General features: G+C 45.2%; 1 protein-coding gene across 1 annotated transcript in view; it reads left to right on the forward strand.

Annotated features, from left to right (window-relative positions):
- The window catches only part of LOC116829783 (coagulation factor V-like), a 130,566-nt gene extending 107,354 nt beyond the window's left edge, over positions 1–23,212 (forward strand). Inside the window, exons 14-25 of the mRNA XM_075072303.1 lie at positions 2,150–2,324; positions 7,144–7,380; positions 7,983–8,193; positions 10,211–10,384; positions 12,814–12,930; positions 13,419–13,490; positions 15,204–15,298; positions 17,710–17,865; positions 19,091–19,235; positions 21,026–21,174; positions 22,044–22,226; positions 23,066–23,212. Of these exons, the coding sequence (XP_074928404.1) occupies positions 2,150–2,324; positions 7,144–7,380; positions 7,983–8,193; positions 10,211–10,384; positions 12,814–12,930; positions 13,419–13,490; positions 15,204–15,298; positions 17,710–17,865; positions 19,091–19,235; positions 21,026–21,174; positions 22,044–22,226; positions 23,066–23,212 (1,861 nt within the window). The remainder of the gene's footprint in view (positions 1–2,149; positions 2,325–7,143; positions 7,381–7,982; positions 8,194–10,210; positions 10,385–12,813; positions 12,931–13,418; positions 13,491–15,203; positions 15,299–17,709; positions 17,866–19,090; positions 19,236–21,025; positions 21,175–22,043; positions 22,227–23,065) is intronic.
- The last annotated feature ends 717 nt before the right edge of the window (positions 23,213–23,929 follow it).

A 23,929-nucleotide genomic window follows, 5' to 3' on the forward strand; every position in this document is an offset into this window, starting at 1 on the left:
AAGAGAGAGCCGATAGGTTACCAGTTTGAATCCAGCTTGGGTAGATAGGGACTTAGGTAGAGATTTTTCAAAGTGACCTAATGGAGCTGGGAGCTTGGCCCCACTGAAAATTCCAACCTTATAGTTCCCATCATCTGAAGTTTTATTCAGTCTCCAGTACAAAATGAATTGTTTGGCTCTCAGTCCAGTTCCCAGCAGATAAGTATCCATATCATGCAAACCACCACCACCATAGATGATTCTAATTAACCCTCTTGTTGTTAGTCTTAGCAGAGATCAAGACCTGATTGGACCATCGCGCATGAACCCCAAATTTGAGATGTTCACATTTTGTTTTGATTTGAAAAAAGTGACTTTATTTCCCAACGAGAATTTCTAATCCAGTTTTTCTGAGAGAGAAATGCAACCTGTTAGAAATTTGAAATTTCACTGTGATGAACATCAACATTTAAATCAAACAATGCAAAATTACCAGTGATTGCATATTTCTTTTTTATTCTAATTATTTTTTATTCTAAATATTTCATATTTCCTTTTTATTCTAAAATTGCTACCCACAAAAATATTTGCACAGCCTGAATTTTCAGTGTCGGATGATTTAGGACAGGAGCAGAAATAGCAAAGTCAGTCTCCGAATTGTGTATTTTTCAAATTGTATTTCCAGGTTACTTGACAAACTTGTCTATTTCCCCATTCCCAACTTTCCCCATATAGACCCCTGCTTCAGCTCCACTTTCATTATTGTATTTGCAAGAGTGCCCAGAGGCTCTGAGTTCTCCATGAGTAAAAATCCTGAAGCTCAAATATTGAAATGATTTGCCCTGTGTGGGGCAGATATTCAGCTGCTGATATAAATGAGCATAGCACCACTGAAGTCAGTGGTGCTGCAACAACTTCCCCCAGCTGAGGATCTGTCCCTGAATCTTTGGAAGAGTTGAGACTAGAACCTACATCCATAAGAAACTGAATCAGCACTTAGATTTTTGGTGAGGTGGTAAGAATCCAGCTCCTTCTCCCACAGGTGTATCAGCAGTGGAGGGCTAATGGGAATAAAGGTTGTAATTAGTTATCAGCTATAATTCAGAGCCACATAAGGAAGCAATGATCCCAGGGCCTTTGCTCTAGGCCAGAGGTGGGCAAACTACAGCTCGCGGGCCACATCTGGCCCACGGGACTGTCCTGCCTGACCCTCGAGCTCCTGGCCGGGGAGGCTCGCCCTCGGCCCCTCCCCTACTGTCCCTCCTCCCCCGCAGCCTCAGCTTGCTCGCTTCACCACCAGTGCAGTGCACTGGGCAGCAGGGCTGCAAGCTCCTGGCACAGCGCAGTTTCAGAGCCCAGCCTGACCCGGCACTCTGTGTTGTGTGGCCAGACTCCAGCTGGGTGACGCAGCTGTAGCACTGCCAGCCACCAGTGCTCCAGGCAGCGCAGTAAGGGGGCAGGGAGCAGGGGGTTGGATAAAGGGCAGGGGAGTTTGGGGTGGTGCTCAGGGGGTGGGGGTGTGGATGGTGGGCAGAGCAATCAGAGGGTTCCTGAATTATAAGGCTGATTAATTACAGGGGGTTGGATCCATTAGCTCTCCAGACCGATATTTACGTGGTGCTCAGGGAGTGGAGTTTTTTTTTTTGGGATTCGGGGATTGCTTCCAGCCAAAACTGGGGAGGGGTCCTGGAATTCAGTTTCAGGAATGGATGAGGGTTGTAAGAAGGTTGGTAAATAGGGCAGGGTTGAATGGGGGCAGGGGTCCTGGGGGCAGTCAGGAAGGAGGGGGGTTGGATGGGGTGGTTGGGGGCAGTCACGGGTTCTGGGGGGCAGTCAGGAGACAAGGAGAACAGGTGGTTGGATGGGGCAACGGTCCCGGGGAGGGGAGGGCACGTCAGGAATGAGAGGAGGGGTTGGATGGGATGATGGGGGTCTGGGGGGAGTCAGGGGACAGGGAGTGGGGGTGTGTGGATGGGGCACGGGTCTCAGAGGGGACGTCAGGGAATGGGGGGGTGGGGTTGGATGGGACAGGAGTCCTGGAGGGTGGAGGGAGAAAGATAGGAGGTGGAGGCCAGGCCAAGACCCCCTCTAATTTTTCTGATTCCATGACATTTATGTTCCATTATGTTCTAATTCCATAATTTTTCTAATTTCATTATGTTCCCCTCAGCACAATGAGGAATGACAGACCCAGCCATGATGGGGGCAACACCATATATAAAAAAGTGATTTTCCAAAGCTATGTGGATAGCACCTTTACAACTCGGGAACCTGAAGGGGAGTATGAAGAACACTTGGGTATCCTGGGTCCTGTTATAAGGGCTGAGGTAGATGATGTCATCCAAGTAAGTCAAGACTTCAAGTGTTTGGTGCATGAAGGTTTCTTACGAGGATCTGACGGGGCTGAGCTAGAACTGGTTGAAAAATATCAGTCATTTTTGGTGCGACATCTTGTAAAATTCATTTTTTTCTAACTTCCCACCCAAAAAAGCTTTGTGTTTTAACACAAAACCAAAAAGGGGGGGGGGGGATTTTTCAAAAACTGTTTTTAGTTCTACAAAAGTTTGCTTTTTGAAAATTTTCCCCAAAACTCAACTGAAACATGAATTCTTTACTGAAAAAAGTTTTTCAGTGAAAAACCTAAAACTTTAGATAAAAATGAAAATGTTTACATTTGTCTGAAAAGTCCTTTTTTGTCTTAAAAATATTGTGATGTAAAATGTTGAGTAGTTCTAGTGTAAATGTAACCTGCTGGTCAGTATGTGTTATAGGTCTCCCCTCTGAGCCAATTCTCAGAGGACAGGAGTTGTCACAGTCCCCCCACACTCAATGCCAGCTATGAAGCTTTAGCTCAGGTTGTTGCCACTCAAGTGAATGAGCTCTTTGAGGCAGTGGAATAGTCTTCCCCATAAGAAGCGGTCTCCATTGCTTGGGACTTAAAACTGGGCAATGTATTAGAATATTTACTGTAAGGAAGGTGTTGACCCTTCGTGGGATGGACTGAATGTTCAGCAGTTCTCAAACTGGGGGTTGTGACCCCTTGGGGTTGTGAGGTTATTACGTGGGGGGTCGGGAGCTGTCAGCCTCCACCTCAAACCCCACTTTGCTCCCAGCATTTATAATAGTGTTAAATATAAAAACGTGTGTTTTTACTTTATAAGGGGGGGATCGCCCTCATATGCTTGCTGTGTGAAAGGGGTCACCAATACAAAAGTTTGAAAACCACTGGGATAGTTCTTCGAGTAGTGTCCCTCTGGGTACTCCACTTTAAGTAGCGGTGCGTCCCAGCGCCGTCGATCGGAGATGTATGGTAGCAGTGTCCGCATGGGTCACGAGTGCGCAGTAGGTGTCTCATGGCACCGTTGATGCTGTGTGTAGCGCATGACCCAAGCCCTCCAGTTCCTTCTCAACCGTCTTCTGCTGAAAAGGGAGCAAAGGGGCAGTGTTAGCGCTTCTCCCTAAAAACCATTAAGAAATAGTTTTTTTAATAAATATTTAGATAAGCTGTTAGAGAGAGAGTTAATTAGTGTTAGTAAAACAATACCAAATGTCTTGTTAGTTCATTAGATAACATCCCCCCACCACACTCTTAAGGAATGGTTACTAGTTAAAATGCCGGGATCTCCAGGCTTCAAACAATGGCTCCTGCCATTATGCCATGCCCATTTCAGATGGACACTCTTCATGCGTACGCTGCCTGGGTGTGGGGCATATTCCCCAGAAATATTCCCACTTCAGCAACCTGAAAGACAGAGCCCAGCGGGACAGGGATCTCCGGCTTAAAATGATCCTGATGGAGAAGTCTCTCCAACCTGAGGAGGACAAGCAAACAGACTCTCTGGGCACTCCTTAAGATGGAAAAAGAGACCTACCCTCTGAAAAATCGAAAAAGGGGCCTCAAACGTCTCTGCAGAGAGATCTGTGAAAACAGAGGTGGTCTGCCAGGATGCTGCCCCTGATGCCATTTTACTCGTGGGTAAGCACCTATAACACTCCAGGCACCTCTGGCACCACCGAGGTCTGAGCATGAGAAATGGAGTTGAGGCACTGACAAAAATGTGCCTCCTCCATAGCACCGAGATCACCGGTATGAGACTTGGCACCGAGTGTCTGAGGCACCACGCCTCCACCCCTGGCACCGACAAATCAATTGGCACTGGTAGACACTACCAAGTTGGCACCAAGGGCACTGGCCAAACAATGACACTGGTTGGCACCAACTACATCAACAAAAGAGAAAGCACCCCTGGCTCTGACTATTCAGAAATGGGCACCTGCACCATCTCTGCTGCACCAGAGAGACTTAGAAATCTCATTGGCACCACATTCACTCATTCAGTGCCGAGGGCTCCCCCACAGGCTCCAGAGGAGATCACAGCCCACAAGACATGGCACGGTTCTCCAGTGATGAGAAGGAGGCGATGCAGAAGACAATACCCCATCTCCACATCTCTCCTCACCTAAGGCCCACCAACCAATGTAGAGCCACATGGGTCCTAAACACTAGATGAACCAACCATGGTGCGGCCCTCCATGGATGTACCCTCCAATGGCTTTCCCCATGCAATGGGCGCATTGGGAATCCTGGAGCGCATATAGGGGTCAGCATTCTAGACCGTCCACAGCCCGTAGAGGTGAACTGCACTCTAACCCAGCATCTCCACATCACAACACTTGGAGACACGGGAAGGGGGAGAGGACACAGAGCCAGCACAGACCATGTTACATCTCCTGTGCACAATTCATCTTTCTCCACAGATGAGGTGATTAGGCCCCCAGCACCAACCTCAGTGGATGACTTTAAAAATTTCAAGAGCTGTTTGAGAGAGTCATACAAAGCCAAGACATCCCGCTAGAGGAAATAAAGATAAACGAGCACAAGCTGGTACAAATACTGCAACCCACATATACCTCCAAGATTACTCTTCCCATCAACGAGGCCTTCTTGGATCCTGCAGAGACAGGCTGGCAGACACCTGCCTCTATTCCACCCACCTGCAAAAAAGTGGATAGACAATATTACGTACCATCCAAGGGGGCAGTCTTTCTATTTGCGCATCCACCTCCCAACGCCCTAGTTGTCGAGGCAGTAAATCACTGTAACAAAACAGCCACAATTCAAGGATACACCCCATGACAAAAAACACAAAAGACTCGACTTGTTTGGATGCAAGGTATATTCCTCCAGTGCCCTTCAGTTTCAGGTGGCCAATTATTCTGCACTACTGGCCAAATACAACTACGACAACTATGGAAAACTTGCCCAGTTCACCTCTGAGCTACCAGAGATAAAACACACAATTCCAGGCCATCATCAGAGAGGACCAGTTCAGATCCAAAACAGCCCTTCAGGCAGAATTGGACACAGCAGACACAGCAGCCAGAACAACGGCCACAGCCTCAGTAATGTGCTGAGCCTCATAGCTTCCGTCCTCAGGGATACCAAAAGAGCTCCAGACAAAAGTAGAGGAGACAATATCCTTCATTCACTGAAGGACTCTCGGGCCACACACCGCACTTTGGGGATTTACACCCCCCCCCTTGCAAAGAGAAGGAGATACCAACCGTCTCAGAGACCTAGAGACTTCTTAAACAGGCAACAACGCCAGCGTCAACGATCACAAAGCCAGTGACCACCTCAATCTCAGGCGCAGATTTCTCAGGCAGCACCTCCAAAATTGCAATTTTGAAAAGTTGGTCGAGGGTCTGGACAACCTCCCTCACGAAACAGTGCTCACGCCTGACCCATCCACAATTTTTGCCTATCAACTTCAGCCTTTTTACCACATCTGGGCTGACATAACATCAGATCAATGGGTGTTGGAAGTTATCAAGTCAGGATACACTATCTCTTTTACCTCCCACCCACCTACCCTACTCCTCAGGGACCCTTCTCATGAGCACCTACTTTGACAAAAAGTCAATCATCTTCTACAACTAGGTGCTGTGGAACAAGTACCACTACAATTCAGAGGGAGGGGATTCTACTTCCATTATTTCCTGACTCAGAAAAAGACCAGGGGATGGAGACCCATCCTGGATCGACAGAAGCTCAGCAAGTTTGTCAGATCCCAAAAATTCAAGATGGTCACATTGGGTACGATACTCCCACTGCTGCAACAGGGGGGCTAGTTTTCAGCCCTCGACCTCCAAGATGCTTATTTCCATATCACCATTCATCCTGCTCACAGGAAATGTCTACGATTGACGGTAGACGAGAACACTTCCAATATGGAGTACTACCATTCAGCCTATCCACGGCACCAAGAGTCTTTTCCAAAACTCTAATGGGGGTAGTGGCTCATCTGCGCAAACAGGGTGAAATGATTTTCCCCTACTTGGATGATTGCCTTATCAAAAGCCCAGCTCTACGAGACACAGTGGATGCAGTCCAATCCACTATCACACTATTCCAGGAGCTGGATCTACAAATAAATGAATGGAAATCAACCATAAATCCAGTCCAACAACTAGACTTTATTGGGGCACACCTCGACGCCATAGAAGCCAAGGCGTCATTACCCCTTACCAGATTCACAAACCTCACAAACCTCATTTCAGAGGTACAAGTCATCCTCAAGTTCGGGCTCGCACAGTCCTACAATTACTAGGACGCATGGCAGCCATGACATTCATGGTACCACATGCAAGACTACATATGCGAAGTCTACAGGGGTGGCTAAGCACGATATACATATCATGCAAACACAACCTACACAAACAGCTCACAGTTCCACCAAATGTCCTCAACTCATTACAATGCTGGTCAAGGCCACAAAATATCCATATGGATATCCAGGGCTTCCTGGGGTGCGGGGGGAAGTGGGGCAATTTGCCCCAGGCCTCGGGCCCCACGAGTCCTGGCCTGGCGGCAGTCTGTGTCTTCGGCGGCATTTTGGCAGCAGGGGGCCCTTCAGTGCTGCCAAAGACACGGAGCGACTGAAGGGCCCCTCGCTGCCGAAATGCTGCCGAAGACCCGGACTGCCGCCGGGTGAGTACAAGTGCCGCAGGTCCCCTGCTTTCCCCAGGCCCCCTGAATCCTCTGGGCAGCCCTGTAGGTATCCCTTTTCAACAGAAACCCTGACAACAGTGATCACCACAGATGCCTCACTGATAGGTTGAGGTGCTCTGCTAATCGAGAATCTGCCTGTATTTATTTTCCAGGTTCATTTTAAAAATCTGGCATCCAGACCATATTCCCTCCATTCCCATGGGCTTTTCTATGAGAAATCCTCTGAGGGAACCAGTTATGAAGATGAGTCTCCAGACTGGTTCAAAAAGGATGATGCAGTTCAGCCAAATGACACCTATACCTACGTATGGTTTGCAACCAAGCAGTCTGGACCTATTCAACCTGGAGCAGTCTGTAGGTCCTGGGCCTATTACTCTGGTGTAAACCCGGTAAGGAAATCTAAGCAGAAGGATGCTACAGTCTGTTGGATAACAACTACTATGTCTTGTTGCTGAAATACTGGCTTTGCTTCCTATTCTTTTGGGCCTGATTCACCACCCTCTTGTTCCTTATCTAATCATTTATGCCTATGCAAAGTAAATATAAATTGCTGCCACTGGCATGAGTGAGTGGAGAACTCTGATTTGGTAGCATTTCATAGCCACTTTGCACAGAGTTCAGTAACTATGCAAGGCAATGTCGAATCAAGCCCTCTATCGCAAATTTAGGGCCTGATCCAAAGTCCTTCTGTTGAGTTCAGTAGACGTTTGGATCAGGCGCTTAGTTAGGAATATAGCATAGCTGAGAGATTCGCACAGTCCCCATGTTTGCAATGTGATGTGCAAATACATCTTGGATCTGGGTTCCTCATCTGTAAAATTGGACCTTTACCCAACCTATATTAATTAATAACGTCTTACTTCTGTACCTGGTAAATTAGTTGTAAGGGAAAATCCTCAAATGAAAGCCCTTGTGAATGTGCAAATTGTTATTAATGACGTATTTTGGGAAACCTAACTTTTACTTGTAATTTGTATTTATTGCCTTCCAGGAGAAAGATATTCACTCAGGTTTGATTGGTCCAATCTTGATCTGTCAAAAGGGAACCCTCAGTACAAGTAACAACAGGCCAGTAGATACCCGAGAGTTTGTCCTGCTTTTTATGGTCTTTGATGAAGAGAAAAGCTGGTACTTCAATAAACATTCCAAAAGGACTTACAGTGAGAAGACCTCAGAAGTGCAAAAATACCATAAATTCCATGGTACTAATGCTTCCTTTGTCAGTTATCCATGTTGGGAGGGAAGAGGAAGGAGTTAAAAAGACCTCAACCCAGCTTCTCCTGGTGCACTTGTCTCTTCGCACGCATACATCATTTGCATGCACTTTTTTTGCACTATTTCTTGTGCATATCAAAATACAATATGCATATAGACTAGAGCTGGTTGGAAAATGTTGACAAAAACAGAAAAAATGTTTTTGTTCAAATTTTCCAGGGAAAATCCCGCCCCCTCCCAAAAAAAAAAAAAAAAAGTTTTCAGGTTTTGGACAGAAAGTTTTCAGTTGCGGGTTGAAAACCATAAACTGCTGGTTCTTCAGTTTTTCAACACAAGTTGAAGTTTTCCATGGAAAACAGAACCTTTTCTATGAGAATTTCAGTTAAAAATAATCAAATTTCCATCAAAAAGGAGTTTAAAGAGAATTTTCAGCCAGGCCTAGCACAGGCCCTGTCTGTCTGTTGGTTGTTGATGGTTTGTTTTTTCAGGAGAGCTGGTAGAAAAATTTCAACTGAAACAGTTTTCAATTGAATTGAAAAATGCTGATCTGATTACACCAAAAATTTTGCAAAATTGCATCAGTTTTAATTATATTTCCCACAAAAATACATTTTTGTGTTTCAGAAAAATTGTAAAGCTCCCCATGAAACAGAACATCCAGGTTTCAGCCAGCTCTAATTGGCACATATGAGAGTTTGTGCATAGGGGGTGGATTTTCAAACATGCTTGGCACCCACAACAGAATCTGGCTTTTCAGAAGAGTCCAGTTCTCATTTAGGTACCAAAAGAAGTGGCCAGTTATTCCAAAGTGCTCAGGACTCAGCAGCTCCCCCCATTCACAACAATGAGAGCTGTTGGGTGATGCACACCTTTGAAAATCTGATCACTTCATTTAGGTGCCTAAATGGGAGACCTCTTTTGGAAACTTGGCCGGTTAGTGCTATTATTCATGTGAATAAGTGATTGTACACAAAGATGGAAGCCACGTTTTTAAAATGTGGTCCTTAAAGTCAGGCATAAGTCAGATCTGTTGACATTAATAGAGCCTGTCTCATTATATTCAAGCCCCCTGTACTCTACAGCAAGCAGTGCTTAAATCCTGTGGCTGAGTCTCTGAATTTTCTGGCATTCAGGTGCAGCAGTTTTTCTGAATGTAATATGATAATGAATAGTGCCATCAACACAGTAAGCTCTGTTAGTTTATTTTAGTATTAAATCCCCCAAACTGAGGAGATGAGAGGCAGTTTGGGATTGGAATAAGCACATTCGCTGGATGTTTCCACTAAGATGATCGGTAGTGAAATAGTTAACAAAGTTGACATTTAAATCATCGCTTTTACATTTCAGAATCAATGCACTACTCAGATGAAGTGAGTAGTTCACACCTCTCAGACCTATTGCTTTAGTCTGTCTGCAGTCTCAGGCAGACATTTGGGTATTCCTCAACCCTTGATTCATGTTTTCTAGACTTTTTTTTCCACTGCCAGCAGGGACCCTTGGGGGGTTCCCTTGAAATTTTCAGAGCTGCAACACACACTTGATAATGACCCTTTAAGAGGAATCAACTTAATGTAGGGCCCCCTAATATAGGCTTTAGGGGGCTAGTTTGGCTCACAAACCTAATATGAATCAAGCTGGCCTCATGTTTGACTCATTCAAACAGATACATTTCAACACTATCTACTTTTAACTGTTCAAAAGTTTCTGGGGCTTTTGTTCATTTTGTTTCTACCAGGAAGGTAAAAAGCCTTCTCGTTTATTTGAATGACCATCAATTAAGCTTGCCATGACATTTAATTCATTAACTGAGAAGGTCATTATTATATGTTGACACTAGAGATTGGCATGGACCAGGACACCAGATCTGAAACTCTATAGGTTTTGGAGAAATTTGGATCTAGAGCCAATCTGTATCCTTTGGTCCAACTCTAGTTGACATCTTTATTGCCGCTCAGCTGGAGTGCGTTTGTAGCTTTTTATCCCTTGTAATATTTTTCTTTTCAGCCATTAATGGGATCATATATCACTTGCAAGGACTGAGGATGTATAAAGATGAACTGGTCCGATGGCACTTGTTGAATATGGGCGGGTCAAAAGATATTCACGTGGTTCACTTTCATGGTCAGACCTTCACTGAAGTCCCTGAGCATCAGCTTGGTGTCTACCATCTCCTTCCAGGTACATATCAGCTCAGTGTCTTGTCATTTATACTCATAATTATGAGGATAAACCCTACACTTGGTAATGTTGGAGTGACTTTACTAAAATTCAGTGTCATTAGAGCAGCAGAAGCAGAAATTGGCTTGGGCCCATTAAGATAATGATGATAAAGTCTTGTGTTGCAACGTACTAGCTGTTCATTTCCTGTGAGGTCGGAAAGGACTTCCCCAACCCCAGCATCATCTACCTCACTGAGTTGGGGAGATGGGACTGGAGAGGAGGCCGCCCTCCTCTGAAATGTAAGTTACTGGGCAAAGCTGGAGATGGGATATGGAGTGCATGGACTGATGTCCTAATCAGGCACAGCGGGTTTGTATAGGGGAGATAGAGGTGGGAGGCCGTGTTGTCTGGGGTCTGTTCCTAGCTCTGCCACTGACCTGCTGTGTGAACATGGGCCGGTCCCTTTCCGGCTCTGTCCCTCAGTTTTCTCCATCTGCAAAATGAGGACAATAATGCTGATTTCCCTTTGTAAAGTGCTTGGAGACTTGTGGCTAGAAAGCTTAGTATTCATACTGAAGAGAAAGAGCCCATGAATAACTAGTTAATAATCACAATAGAGCTTTTTTTGTTGCCATCAAAATGCTTTTCATACAGTCCCACGAGACATTCCCATAATCAAACTAGGGAAATTACTATAAGGTGGGTGCACAATAGGTTGAAAGATGGTACTCAGCGAGTAGTTCGCAATGGTTTGCTGACAGAGTGGGAGGGGTTGTCCATTGGGGTCCATCTGGGGTCAGTCCTGGGTCCAGAACTAGTCAATATTTTCATTAATGACATGGATAACTGAGTGCTTGTAAAATTTACAGGTGGTACCAAAGTGGGAGGGGTGCAGGACAGGATTAGAATTCAAAGCAACCTTAACAAATTGGAGAATTGGTCTGAAATCAATAGGATGAAATTCAATAAAGACAAGAGCAAAGTATTCACTTAGGAAGGAAAAATCAAATGCACAGCTACAAAATGGGAACTAACTAACTAGGTGGTAGTACTGCTGAAAAGGATCTGGGGGTTATAGTGGATCATAAATTTAAAATGAGTCAACAATGTGATACAGTTGTGAAAAAGGCTTAATATCATTCTGGGGTCTATTGACAGGAGTGTTGTATGTAAGACTTGGGAAGTAATTGTCCTGCTCTACTCAGCACTGGTGAGGCCTCAGCTGGAGTACTGTGTCCAACTCTGGGCACCAGAGGTGCAGACTCTGTGGGTGCTCCAGGGCATGGAGAAAAATTAGCGGGTGCTTAGCACTCACCAGCAGCTAAGCTCCACTCCCGCCTGCTGTTGGCCCCTGCTGATCAACTCCTACCCCTCCCTCCCAGTGCCTCCTGCACATTGCTGAACAGCTGTTCCGTGGCGTGAGGAGGCACTGGGAAGGGGAGGAGTGGGTAAGCAGCGTGCTTGAGGGAGGGGTCAGAAAGAGCTGGGGGTGGCATTGGGGGTGGGAAGAGAGAGGGCAGGGTTGGAGGTGGGGCCTGGGGCTGAGTGGGGGTTGAGCACCCCCGGGGAAATTAGATGCCGGCACCTGTGCTGGGCACACACTTTAGGAAAGATGTGGACAAAATGAAGACGGTCCCAAGGAGACCAACAAAAATGATGAAAGGGTTAGCAAACCAGATCTATGAAGAATGGTTAAATAAACTGGACATGTTGAGTCTTGAGAAGAGAAACCTGAGGGGGCGACCTGATAAGTCTTCCAATATGTTAAGAGCTGTTATAAAGAGGACGGTGACCAATTGCTGTCCATTGAAGGGCCTACAAAAAGTAATGGGCCTAATCTGCAGCCAGGGAGATTTAGGTTAGATATTAGGACGACCTTTCTAACTCTAAGGGTAGTTGAGCTCTGAAATAGGCTTCCAAGATTTTTAAGAACGTGTCAGGATTGTGGGGGCAGTATAAGGCTGTAACTCGTGGAGAATTCCCCTCTAGTGCATGGTCTGTTGTGGCTCCTTTACAACCCTTACACACTGCCAGAGCAACGGCTGGAGCAGGGGCCAGCATCAGCCCCTCAAAGTTACTGTTACCACAGCATGAATCCGTGTAAAAGGTTAGGTCATTCACCACATGACCACACAGCACATACTGTGTATGCATCCAAGGTTATGTGAAAAGGTAAATTTTAAAGCGGTGAAGGTTGGATTCAGATCTGAACTTTTGATTACTGCATGTCTCTGATTAGAACCTGTTTATTAAAAGGAGAAGATGTTGGTATCTGCTATGCTCTCCAATAGGTGCAGGATATTAGACTCTCACTTTGTCAAGCCACCAGGAATGGGCAGGATAGATAGTCCTTGGTTTATCCAGCCTCACTGTTCTGTCTCAGCCAATCTCCTGCTAACGTTTCAATAGATTAGCTCTGATTTGTTTTTCTCCTCTCTCTTTTAAAGGCTCATTTCGAACTATTGAAATGACACCACCAAAAGCTGGCATGTGGCTTTTAGACACCGAAGTGGGGGAATATCAGCAAGCTGGAATGCAGGCCTCCTTTATCGTTGTAGAAAAAGGTACTGAATCTAATCATGATCATTCTAATATATTGGATTCTAGTTATATAGTTCTCTCCCTTTCAGGGCATGGGACAGTAATGACAGAATAGAATCTGAATTGAGGAAACGGCTATATTATAAAGGGGAAGCTCATGGAGTGATTATAGTACATTGAATTTAGAAGAAGTGTTGTATAGAATTCAGAGCACTAACTTTACATTCGTTGATTCCCTAAAACCACCTATGAATCCTTAATTGAGGGAATTGAATGCAGAGATGATTTTGATCCTGTGGGCATATAGAGCTCTATCTCTCGCGCTCTCTCTCTTTTCTTTTTTTAACAGTGATGAAGTACCAAATGTGCCCTACTGGGAGTTGGTACAAGGGGTGACCTCATCAGAAAGGCCCAGCCACCTCCTCAAACATGACTCTGAATGACCCTCTTTTTCCTGATAAGTTATGGAATGCAGCTCATCAGTAATCAACCATTTTTGTGTTCTCTCTAGAGTGCAAGTTACCTATGGGCCTAATGAATGGACTTATACTTGATTCACAGATCAGTGCTTCTCGTCACATAAGTGAGTTGAAACACATGGTAGAAGAACATTTTATTATTTGAGAAGGTCAGACATGGTCTTCAGTAATATGACTTGGCACCAGGCAGTGCAGTGTAGATTTTCTCTGCCTCTCCATGTTTCATGCATGCTACTGTCTTATGGCATCATTTCAGTAATTTACAGGCTGTTAGACTTCAGAAAGCTCTCGGTTCTGCGGGCCCAGATTCAGAGCAGGACTGAGCAGCCCAAGGCCATGTGTACACTGCAGAGCTTGGCTAGCATAGCTATGCCAGCAGAGCACCCTAGTGGAGATGCAGCGTAGGCTAGCAGAAGGAGTTTTGATGGGATAAGCTACACTGCCTCCCTGAACAGCACTATCTATACCTACAGAAGATCAGGGTGGCGGGGGGTGGGAGGGAAGTTGCCAGAATAACTGTGTCAGCTAGGAAATGTGATTTCCCCCCATCCCCACCGTTCTAATCAACAGAACTACGCTGGCAAAACTTAAGTATGTAGACCAGGCCAAGATCAGTGTAAGCTTTTGACAGTGAGGTAGGCTTTTCTGCTCCTTCTGTTCTACTTGCTGGCTAATGTGCAGGACAGGATTGTCAAGAGACCTGGATTCTATTCTTGTCTTTGCCACTGGTCTGCTGGATGGCCTTGGACAAGTCACTTCTTCCCCCACTGCCTCAGTTTCTCCAGCTGCAAAATGGCATTGAGAACTCATTGCTATTTTTAAGGGGAATGAGAGGTAGAAGTGCAGTGTATGAATATGATAAGGGAGTAAAATGCTGCAAAATGACATTCCAAGCAATGTTGGGGTCCTTTTTCTCACACTTATTCCCGTCCTGAAGGTGAGCTTTTGCTGGAGAGTTTGGTAACGTTCCATATACTCATGGATGGATACTCTTTTCAGATGCTATTTCCTCCCTGAGATAATAAACAAATGGCTTATTTTGGTGACTTCAAACTTCCTGTGAATTTAGCTCTCTATGAGGGACAGATGCCTCTGAATGCATTTGCTTTAGAAGTAATCAGGTCACACGCATTTTAAAATTATCTAACACAAGATAACAATTGATTTTTAACACAGTGCCCTTCACAAGGGGTTGCTTTCTACAGTGAATGTTGAACGTGGTTTGACTCTGCCTCCACCGCTAGTAACCAAACTGTTTAGTTCTGATTGCTGCATGTTGTAACGTGACTCCAACTCCTCATGCTGACAAACCCAAAGGAAATGGTATGCTCAGTAAAAGGGTGCCACAGAAGGCAGTGTTGCTTATTGGTTAGAGCATAGGACTGGGGCTCAGGAGACCTGGGTTTTATTTCTAATTCTGCCACTGGTCTGCTGGGTGATGTTGGAGAAATCACTTCACTGTTCTGTGCCTCCATTTTCCTCATCTGTAAAATGGGCATAATGATACTGATCCCCTTTATAAAGTGCTTTGAGAGCTGCTGATGAAAAGTGCTAGATAAGCACTAGGTATTATATTATTTTTAAAGCCACTTTTCTGACTATAAGGATGTTTTCAAAGATCAATTAATTTTTATTTGCTGATAACATCCAGTGTCTCTGAAGCTTTTGTCAGCTTTCCAACATATCAGGTATTTGTACTGGAGTCTCTTTCTTCAAGACAAACCAAAAAAGAACTGAAATATGCATGCTGAGAAGCCAGGGGCTTTCTAGTTTTCCTTGATTTTTACCATATATCCTTGTTCCTTTTTTCAATCTAGACTATTGGGAGCCTAAATTAGCTAGATTAAACAATGCTGGAAAATATAATGCTTGGAGCACTGACATGGAGCAAGGTGAATTTCCATGGATCCAGGTATGGTTGGTATAATAGATACTTGTCCACTGTGAGCTCCAGACAGGTTAGCTGATGCCTGCAGCTACACCACCACACACATGCTGGGTTTATTTTGGGTCTCGTGTGTTAAACAAGGTCAAACTATAACTAGACCTTCCCAAAGAGGCTGCCCAGGAAAACTCAGGTGTTGCAGGAAGTGGTACTGATGATTCAATAGGTCGGACGTGCCACTTCAAGTGAATGCTGAGCCACTGCTCCAGTATTGTGTCAGGGTCATGGCCTGTTGTCGGGGGAATTGCGGGGAAGTTTGCCCTGCTGTTGCCCAGGGTATAATCACACTATAGGTAAAGAGCCTGTCCTTTTGCTGTCCCTGTCTCTCAATGTGTATATGTATTCACCCCTTGCTGTATGACCAGCTAATCTTCCGGTCTAGTCGTGGGCTGGACATCTGCTTTCTACTTCACTACACAAACTGTTACATGGGGTGGGGGTGGTTAATGCATTACAAGTTGTTTTGTACTTTAAGCTCTTCCTGTTCAGCTTCTGGTGACTTTCCAGATATCCCAGAACAAGTGGCCAGGTTCTTGGAGAAGCTGAGCGACCTGTTAGGCCCCTAAAGACTTGGCCAGATGCTCAAGAGTGGAGACTTCTAGATGCAGAGTACTTCTGAGTATCTGGTCACTTCATTTGGTGCCTAACCAGTAGCTGAATTGTTTTGAAATCAGGCCCCTACTCTCTGTAGCTTGATAGACAGTATGTCCTCCATGTCACTGCAGCTCATGCTCTTAAATGGGACATTGAGTGATCCCTAGACAGCTGCTTTGCCAGGTGTGGCAGATTGGAGCCTCCTAGACTCCTTGCTCAGCCAGTCAGAGCTGTGCTAAGCCTATCTCCTCTAAAAATTGCCTCTTCACTCATCTTACTGGATCAAAGAGACACTTTCTATAAGCAGCTGCAGGTTATTATGGATGTTCAATTAAAAGTGCTGCTAAGGAGGAACTTGACAGCTCACAGGATAGATAACAGGATGTGCTGGCTTTCTCTGCAATGTCGCTTGTCTGAATCCAGCCTGGTTTTGCTGGAGCCAGAAAATCACAGCAGTACGAGCCTTGATCAGAGACCTGTGTATAATGAGCTTATGTTCTCAGTCCACATCACAAACCCATTCTTTCTCCCACCAAAACTGGTGCTAACTGGCCCCCTTGCTGGGAGTCTCAGAAGAGAGACTTAGGACTGGATGGGCCATGGAGACCGAACACCCCTGTGAGCCCTGGGGATGGCACCTGTGGCTCAGGGAGGTGGCCTGTTGGTGGGCTAGCGTGGGGGGAAGCTTCCACTGTCACTGCCCATGTTGAGTGGATAAATAGCAGTCTTCACTCTCCCCCAAGCTATCAGCCCAACACCTTTCCTCTCCTCTTCCTTCTCCCCAACACATTTGAAGTGATTATAGTCAACATCTTTTATTTATTAAAAATACACAAAAACTGTCTAGCAGTTGTGAAGGAGTTAATGGCTCTCATGTGACTTGCTCAGTAGAAACCATGGTCTCTGGTTACAGATGCCTTCTAAATCCCCCTGAAATCCATGAAAAGAATTTTCTTTTATAAGGGCAGAAAACTTGGAAAGAGAAATAATCCATTTGTGCTTGATGAAGTGGGGCTGAAAACTCCTTTTAAAATAAACGTGGGTTTTTTTCCTTCTGATCAGCTACAGAAAGAGCATCTTTTTTTTCCTGCACAGCTTCGCTAGTAAACAACATCACTGACCTTTTCACTGTCTGCATCAGAAGACCTAAGGGTCCTCTGGTGAAGGCACTCGCTCCTGGGAATCAGGAGACCTTGGCTCTGCTACACAATCACCATGTGACCTTGTGCAAAAACTTTCAAACGTTGCCTGACTGATTGATTGGAAGATGCTTCTGTGCCCAGCTTGAGACACCAGGTTCTAATTTTTCAGAGGTGCTGAGAACTCATGGTCGCTGGTGGTTTCAGCTGGAGTTGTGGGGCTCAACATCCCCAGAAAACAAGCTCTGGTTATCTCGGGCTGGATGCTCAAAATCAGAGGCTGCTTTGGAAATGTAGGCCTTAACCCATTCTGTGCCTTGCTCTCCCAGTCTGTACAGTGGAGATAGCAACACTCCACTGCATCGCCCAGAGACGCTGTGAGGATGGATTCATTAATGTTTGTCAGATGCCCAGATACTGTGGTGATGGGCACCCCAAAGCTGCCTACAAGTAAATACACACCTCAACAAAATAGATTAGGACACAACTCCTCATTTGGACTCTTACACCAGCTTAGACACCCTGTTACCCATCTTGAGCATGGAAGTGCCATTCTGAGTGCCTAAATGCAGGCCTGGCCCTGAGGGTGAAATTGGGTTCACGGTGCAGCTTTTCTTACAGTTTGTGCATCTTGCTGTTCTACAGGTGGACCTGCAAAGGCAAGTTCTGATCACAGGGATACGGACACAGGGAGCCAAGCAGTTGATGAGGTCCTTGTATGTCAAAGAGTTCTTTGTAACTTACAGCAAGGACAAACGGAAGTGGATCACCTTCATAGGAAACAGCACTGGGAGACAGAAGGTCTGCCTGCTCGTTGATCACCACAGCCTCCCCGGCTTTACGCAGCTGTAAGCGGGTGGGATTGCTCAACAGAAAGCACCACACAGGCAGCCACCAGGGGCTTTTCCTCAAGGAATAAGGGGTCTGATTTGTAAAGGTATTTAGGTGCATGAAAAATGCAGATTGGAAAATCCCACTAATTCCAAAGGACCTAAGTGCCTGAAGGGGTTTTTGAAAACCGCACTAAATGCCTATCTACCTTGTGAGGCACCTATATCTCTTTACTAGTCTGGCCTGATGTATATAACAAAGCAGAATACAGGATTGTAATAAGAGATAAGGAAACTCTCCAGCCTGGGCTTCAACCCAGCCCGGGCTTCAACCCAGCCCAGTAACCCTGGTTGTGCAGCCCCAGTTCTGCACAGGCCTCTGTCCCCACTTCTGGCTCACGGCCCTTCCCCTGAGCACATGTGCAAGAAGAGTGGAATACTGGGCTGAACTTATGCCCCTGTTCAGTGCAGCCCATCCCTGGCACAATAGTACTGCTAATATTAGCAGTAGCTACCTAACACATGCAACCCAAGTGTCCATATAGCACCTTCCGGGGGTCTCCTATCTGTGCCCAAACTCTCCTCCCCTGCCAGCTGGAGCTCAACTCTTAGGCTTGGTTTCCACCTAAAAATTAAATTGATCTAGCTACATTGCTCAGGGCTCTGAAAAATATCACACCCTGTGCAATGTAGTTAGCTCAGCCTATGCCCCACTGTAAAATGCTGAATTCTTCCATCGACCTCTTAGAGAGGAGAATTAACTACATGGATGGAAAACCCCTTCCAGCGACAAAGGAAGGGTGAATGCTACAGCACTACATTGGTACAGTCCCAGCACGCTACACCTGTAGCTGCAGTAGTGTAACCATACCCATAGTGTCATGATATTTGTATGACAGACGTTAACGCATGTTAGGTCTCTATTGGTCTTAGTTGTCTGTCTGTTAATATCCTAATAAGGGTCTGTACTGGACTTAACATACTGGGTCCCTGGTTTAGCCTCTGGATGCTATTCTAAGGCAAAGCTAAGGATGATGTGTTTTTAGGTTTTGCTATAATGTGAGTAGCCACATTGAAATTGCATAAGTAAAGACTTAATCTCATGACGTAGGGTTTGCAGGACCAAGCTTGTAATTGCTTTGAATTAATAGCATTATCTTTTCTGAAATCTTAATTGCTTTTTTCTGTTTTACTAGCTGTTTGAAGGTAATTCAGATGCCCATGGGATAAAAGACAACCATATTGATCCACCTATCATTGCTAGGTATATTAGGGTTTATCCAACTGACTCCTACAACAGGCCTACTCTTCGCATGGAACTCCTGGGCTGCGAAGTCAAAGGTGAGCAATGAGAACTCACTGGTACTTTTTTCCCCCTCTACCCCTTAGAAAAATACACTCAACCTTTTTTTTTTTTTAAATGGGCCAGGATTTAAAAACATAAAGAATGGCCATACTCGGTCAGACCAATTGTTGGGAATCACCTATTGAGCCCTTCTTAGAAATTGGCATCACGTTAACTATCCTCCAGTCATCTGGTACAGAAAGATTTAAATGATAGGTTACAAACTACAGTTAGTAGTTCTGCAGTTTCACATTTGAGTTCCTTCAGAACTCTTGGGTGAATGCCATTTGGTCCTGGTGACTTATTGCTGTTTAATTTATCAATTTGTTCCAAAACCTCCTCTAATGATACCTCAATCTGGGACAGTTCCTCAGATCTGTCACCTACAAAGGGTGGGTCAGGTTGGGGAATCTCCCTCACATCCTCAGCCGTGAAGACCTATGAAAAGAATTCATTTAGTTTCTCCGCAATGGCCTTATCCTTGAGTGCTCCTTTAGCACCTCGATCATCCAGTGGCCCCACTGGTTGTTTAGCAGGCTTCCTGCTTCTGATGTACTTAAAAAACATTTGCTATTACTTTTTGAGTCTTTAGCTAACTGTTTCTCAAATTTTTTTTTGGTATTCCAAATTGTATTTTTACACTTCATTTGCCAGTATTTATGCTCTTTTCTATTTTCCTCACTAGGATTTAACTTCCATTTTTTAAAGGATGCCTTTTTGCCTCTCACTGCTTCTTTTACTTTGTTTAGCCATGGTGGCTCTTTTTTGGTTCTCTGTTTTTTAATTTGGGGTATACATTTATGTTGAGCCTCTATTATGGTATCCTTTAAAAAGCTTCCATGCAGCTTGTAGGGATTTTACTTTTGGTGCTGTACCCTTAAATTTCTTTTTAACGAACCTCCTCATTTTTGTGTAGTTCCCCTTTCTGAAATTAAATGCTATAGTGTTGGGCCGCTGTCGTGTTTTTCCTGCCACAGGGTTGTTACATTTAATTATATTATAGTGACTATTACCAAGCAGTCCAGCTATATTCACCTCTTGGACTAGATCCTCTGCTCCACTTAGGACCAAATCAAGAATTGCCTCTCCTCTGGTGGGTATCGAGAAACTTTCTCTCTGCGTCCCATCCTGAGGTGACATGTACCCAGTCAATATAGGGATAATTGAAATTCCCCATTATTATTTTCAAAAGCAACTCATGATTTTTGGTGCCTAACATGAGACCCCTCAAAGGGTCCTGCTTTTCAGACAGAGCTCTGCCCACCCTCTGAAAACTGGGTTTCTCAAGTTGGACATCCAAAAATCACAAGATGCTTCTGCAATCCTTGGCCTTAATGAATTTAGGGTGTGAATTTTAAAAGCATCGAGGTACCCAACTCCCATTCAAAGCCATTGGAACTTAGGGGTCTTTTCCCACCCAGTGCTTTTGAAAAGCCCACTGTTTGTACTGGTGTTTGTGTTTGGATTGACAGCTCTAGCTTTTCTCTGTTTATCCACAGAACAGGCACTGCCACTCTCTTCTGCCACTCCCTGAGCAGTTAGAATTTAGAGAGAACTTCACAGCTTCAGAGTGCATTACACATTTAAACTAATGAATGCTCACAACCCTGCATTACCCTGCCCTTTAAAGATGGGGAAACTGAGGCACATGGGAGCTTACAATTACTTGAGCAAAGCCACATAGCAAGTCAGTGGCAGAAACAAGCGTTCCTAGTTGGTTGCTTATTCCTCTAGTCCGCTGCTGTTCAGGAGATGAAATGGAGACCTACTGCTATTCTCTAAACAGGTTGCTCTCTGCCACTGGGAATGGAAAATGGGGAGATCAAGAATGCTCATATTACAGCTTCTTCCTGTAAGAAATCCTGGTATAACTCATGGGAGCCTTCCCTCGCGCGTCTCAATCAGGAAGGAAGGGTGAATGCCTGGCAAGCGAAGGTAACAAGCAAACAAAAGAAAAAACTGCTAAGTCAAAGCTGCTGCTGCTAGCAAATGTGCTGCTGCTCTGGTGTGTGTCTCTGCCTGCTCTGTGTGCCCCCTCCACACTGTGCTCTGGTTTGTTCTATCCAGTCCTCCTGTGAAAAGCCTGCTTAGCTCCCGTCCAGTGGGAGGTTTGTGACATGCTCATAAAGAGGTTTTTTTTCTTTAAAGAACATTTGCTAATTTCATAATGTGAAGTGGAAAGCAATGAAACTATGTGGAGATTGGCAGCAGGGCCAGCATGCTCAACTTGATGGGCCTGCCCCTGCAGCCCTTACTCATGGGAGTGGGCTCTTCGGACACAGTGGATGAGTAAGCGCTGAGGGTTGGTGGCCTGTGAGCCAAATTCATCTGGTGCAGTTCTGTTGGCTTTACTGTTGATCAGCAGTATTGCCTAGTGACTAGAGCATTGGAGGGAGACTCAGGAGGCCTGGGTTCTATAACCAGCTCTGTCACTGGCTTGCTGGTTGACCTTGAGCAAGTCAGTTCCCCCTCATGTCTCAGTTTCTTTATCTGTAAAATGGGAATGATGATGATGATACATTGTAAAGCGCTTTGAGATCGATTGATGAGAAGTGCTTTATAAGAGCTACGTTAATTCACCAGGGATGAATTTGTATTGCTTTTTATTCTGCGTTGGCAATGGAAGTGAATGCTGGATGGAGGGTCAGCATGTATCATCTGCAGTAATTAAACTGATGTGTGGCCAGCAGAGAATGCTGGATGTCTTCATACAACTTTAACTGTCTTTGAGCAAAGTTTCTGGTTGTGCTAATATTGGCACAAACACACATTTGCTCACACATTACTCTTCGTATTGATTGTAGTCAAACAACAACCAGCAGTGGCTGCAGATTGATCTTCTCAAAGCAAAGAAGATAACCGCTATCACAACCCAGGGTTGCAAGTCCATGTCTGTGGAGCAGTTTGTGAAAACTTATGTCATCCTTTACAGCGATGAAGGCACAGAATGGAAACCTTATATGGATGACTCCACTTCAGTGGGAAAGGTACCATTTGAAACTCGGAGAATTTTGTCCATTTCTGAATCCCGAGCGCTTTGTCATACTTCTCCAGGGCCAAATGAGGGACAGCCTCAGAATGAAGGACACAAAAACTTGTTCCTGCAGTTGAATTTTAAATGCTGGTGGAGTGGTTCTTCTCTTGTAGAGAACTCTAGAACTTCCCTTTCTTGGCTCTTTGTTTCTAATGTAAGTAATTTTCAACAATAAAAGGGAGGGGATGCTAAATTTGTGTGGAATGCCGTTGAACCTGGGATGAAATCAGTGGCATGCCTTTTACAGAGGAACATGTCAAAGGAATGCACAGAATGTGTACATGGAAGCCTCTGCCAAACTTCACTGCAAAATATTTTTTGCTTTAATTTTTTTAAGTGAGTTTAGTGCTCGTGGAAGGTCCCAGATTGACAGAGCTGAGACTTCCCTACATCCACACAGCAGGATACAGCACTTACAAAATCCCCCAAGCCACCTTGACGGATGTGCTTCAATCCCGACCTGCAGGGACCACATCTAGGGATAAGAAAGGAGGGATTTGTCAGTCCCCAGCCAACAGAGGGGCCAGTTAGCACCAATTGTGGTGATGGTTTCTGTGATGCAGACAGAAACAGAGACCACGAAATCATTTCACATAGACCACAGTTTGGATCTGAAGCAGTGACGTAGAGGAGGAAGGCTGTATATACACCACTGGAGTGATCCACTCCACCTCTCTGTCCCCTGACACAGCAATTCTGAAGCATTTAGATTAAAAATGCTGCTGCTTTTTTTTTTTTTTTTTAAGGTAATCTTTTTTCCCCCCACTAATTCATTGTTTTGTTTACTTTCAGGTATTTGTGGGGAATGAGAACAGCAGCGGACAGGTCAAGCATTTCTTAGATCCACCCATATTTTCCAGGTTCATCCGTATTGTTCCTAAAACCTGGAATCGAAGCATTTGTCTTCGGGTAGAGCTCTTTGGCTGTGATCCTTCCTAGGTGCTGGACACGGAGTATACATGAACAAAGGATTCTCAAGTCTGAGAGCCTTACACCTTTCAGCAGTCACTAGACAGAACTACATTTTTTTTTAACTCTTGGAGTAGTCATATTTAGTCCTTCTGAAGTGCCTTTCCTCTGAGGATCTTAGTGTTTTGCCAATGTGAATTGAGAGAGATTTCACTGGCAGATATTTCATTCATATAAATGTACATTAAGGATACAACTACACAGCAGCTGGGAGAGTGCTTCCCAGAGCAGGTAGATAGACACATGCTTGCTTCCAGGGCCAGATCCAGGCACCAGCTAAGGAAGCAGGTGCTTGGGGTGACCAGTAGAAAGGGGCAGCACTCTGTCTGCTATTCGGGTGGCACATCCGGGTCTTCGGGAATTTGGCAGCAGGTCCCCCTCTTCCTCTTTGAACTGCTGCCAAAGTCCTGCTCTGCCAATCGGCTTCCCCCCTCTTCCCCGCTCGGGGCGGCAGAAAACCTAGAGCTGGCACTGCTTGCTCCACTCGAGCTTGCGTGCTCCAGCAGCAGTGTGGGCGACAGCTCTGGCTGGCCAACCACGTATGGACGCTGAGGTGAGATTGTTCTCAGGTGTCTAGCCCAAGTCGCCATAGCCGTACTGCTATTTTTAGCAAGCAGGCTGGAGCAGAGCTGGCACGTGTCTGTTTACCTGCATCGTCCCAGCTGCTGTGCAGACCCACCCTTAAAA

The sequence above is a fragment of the Chelonoidis abingdonii genome, chromosome 1, assembly GCF_003597395.2.
Source record: "Chelonoidis abingdonii isolate Lonesome George chromosome 1, CheloAbing_2.0, whole genome shotgun sequence".
In the NCBI taxonomy this organism is placed as follows: domain Eukaryota; kingdom Metazoa; phylum Chordata; order Testudines; family Testudinidae; genus Chelonoidis; species Chelonoidis abingdonii.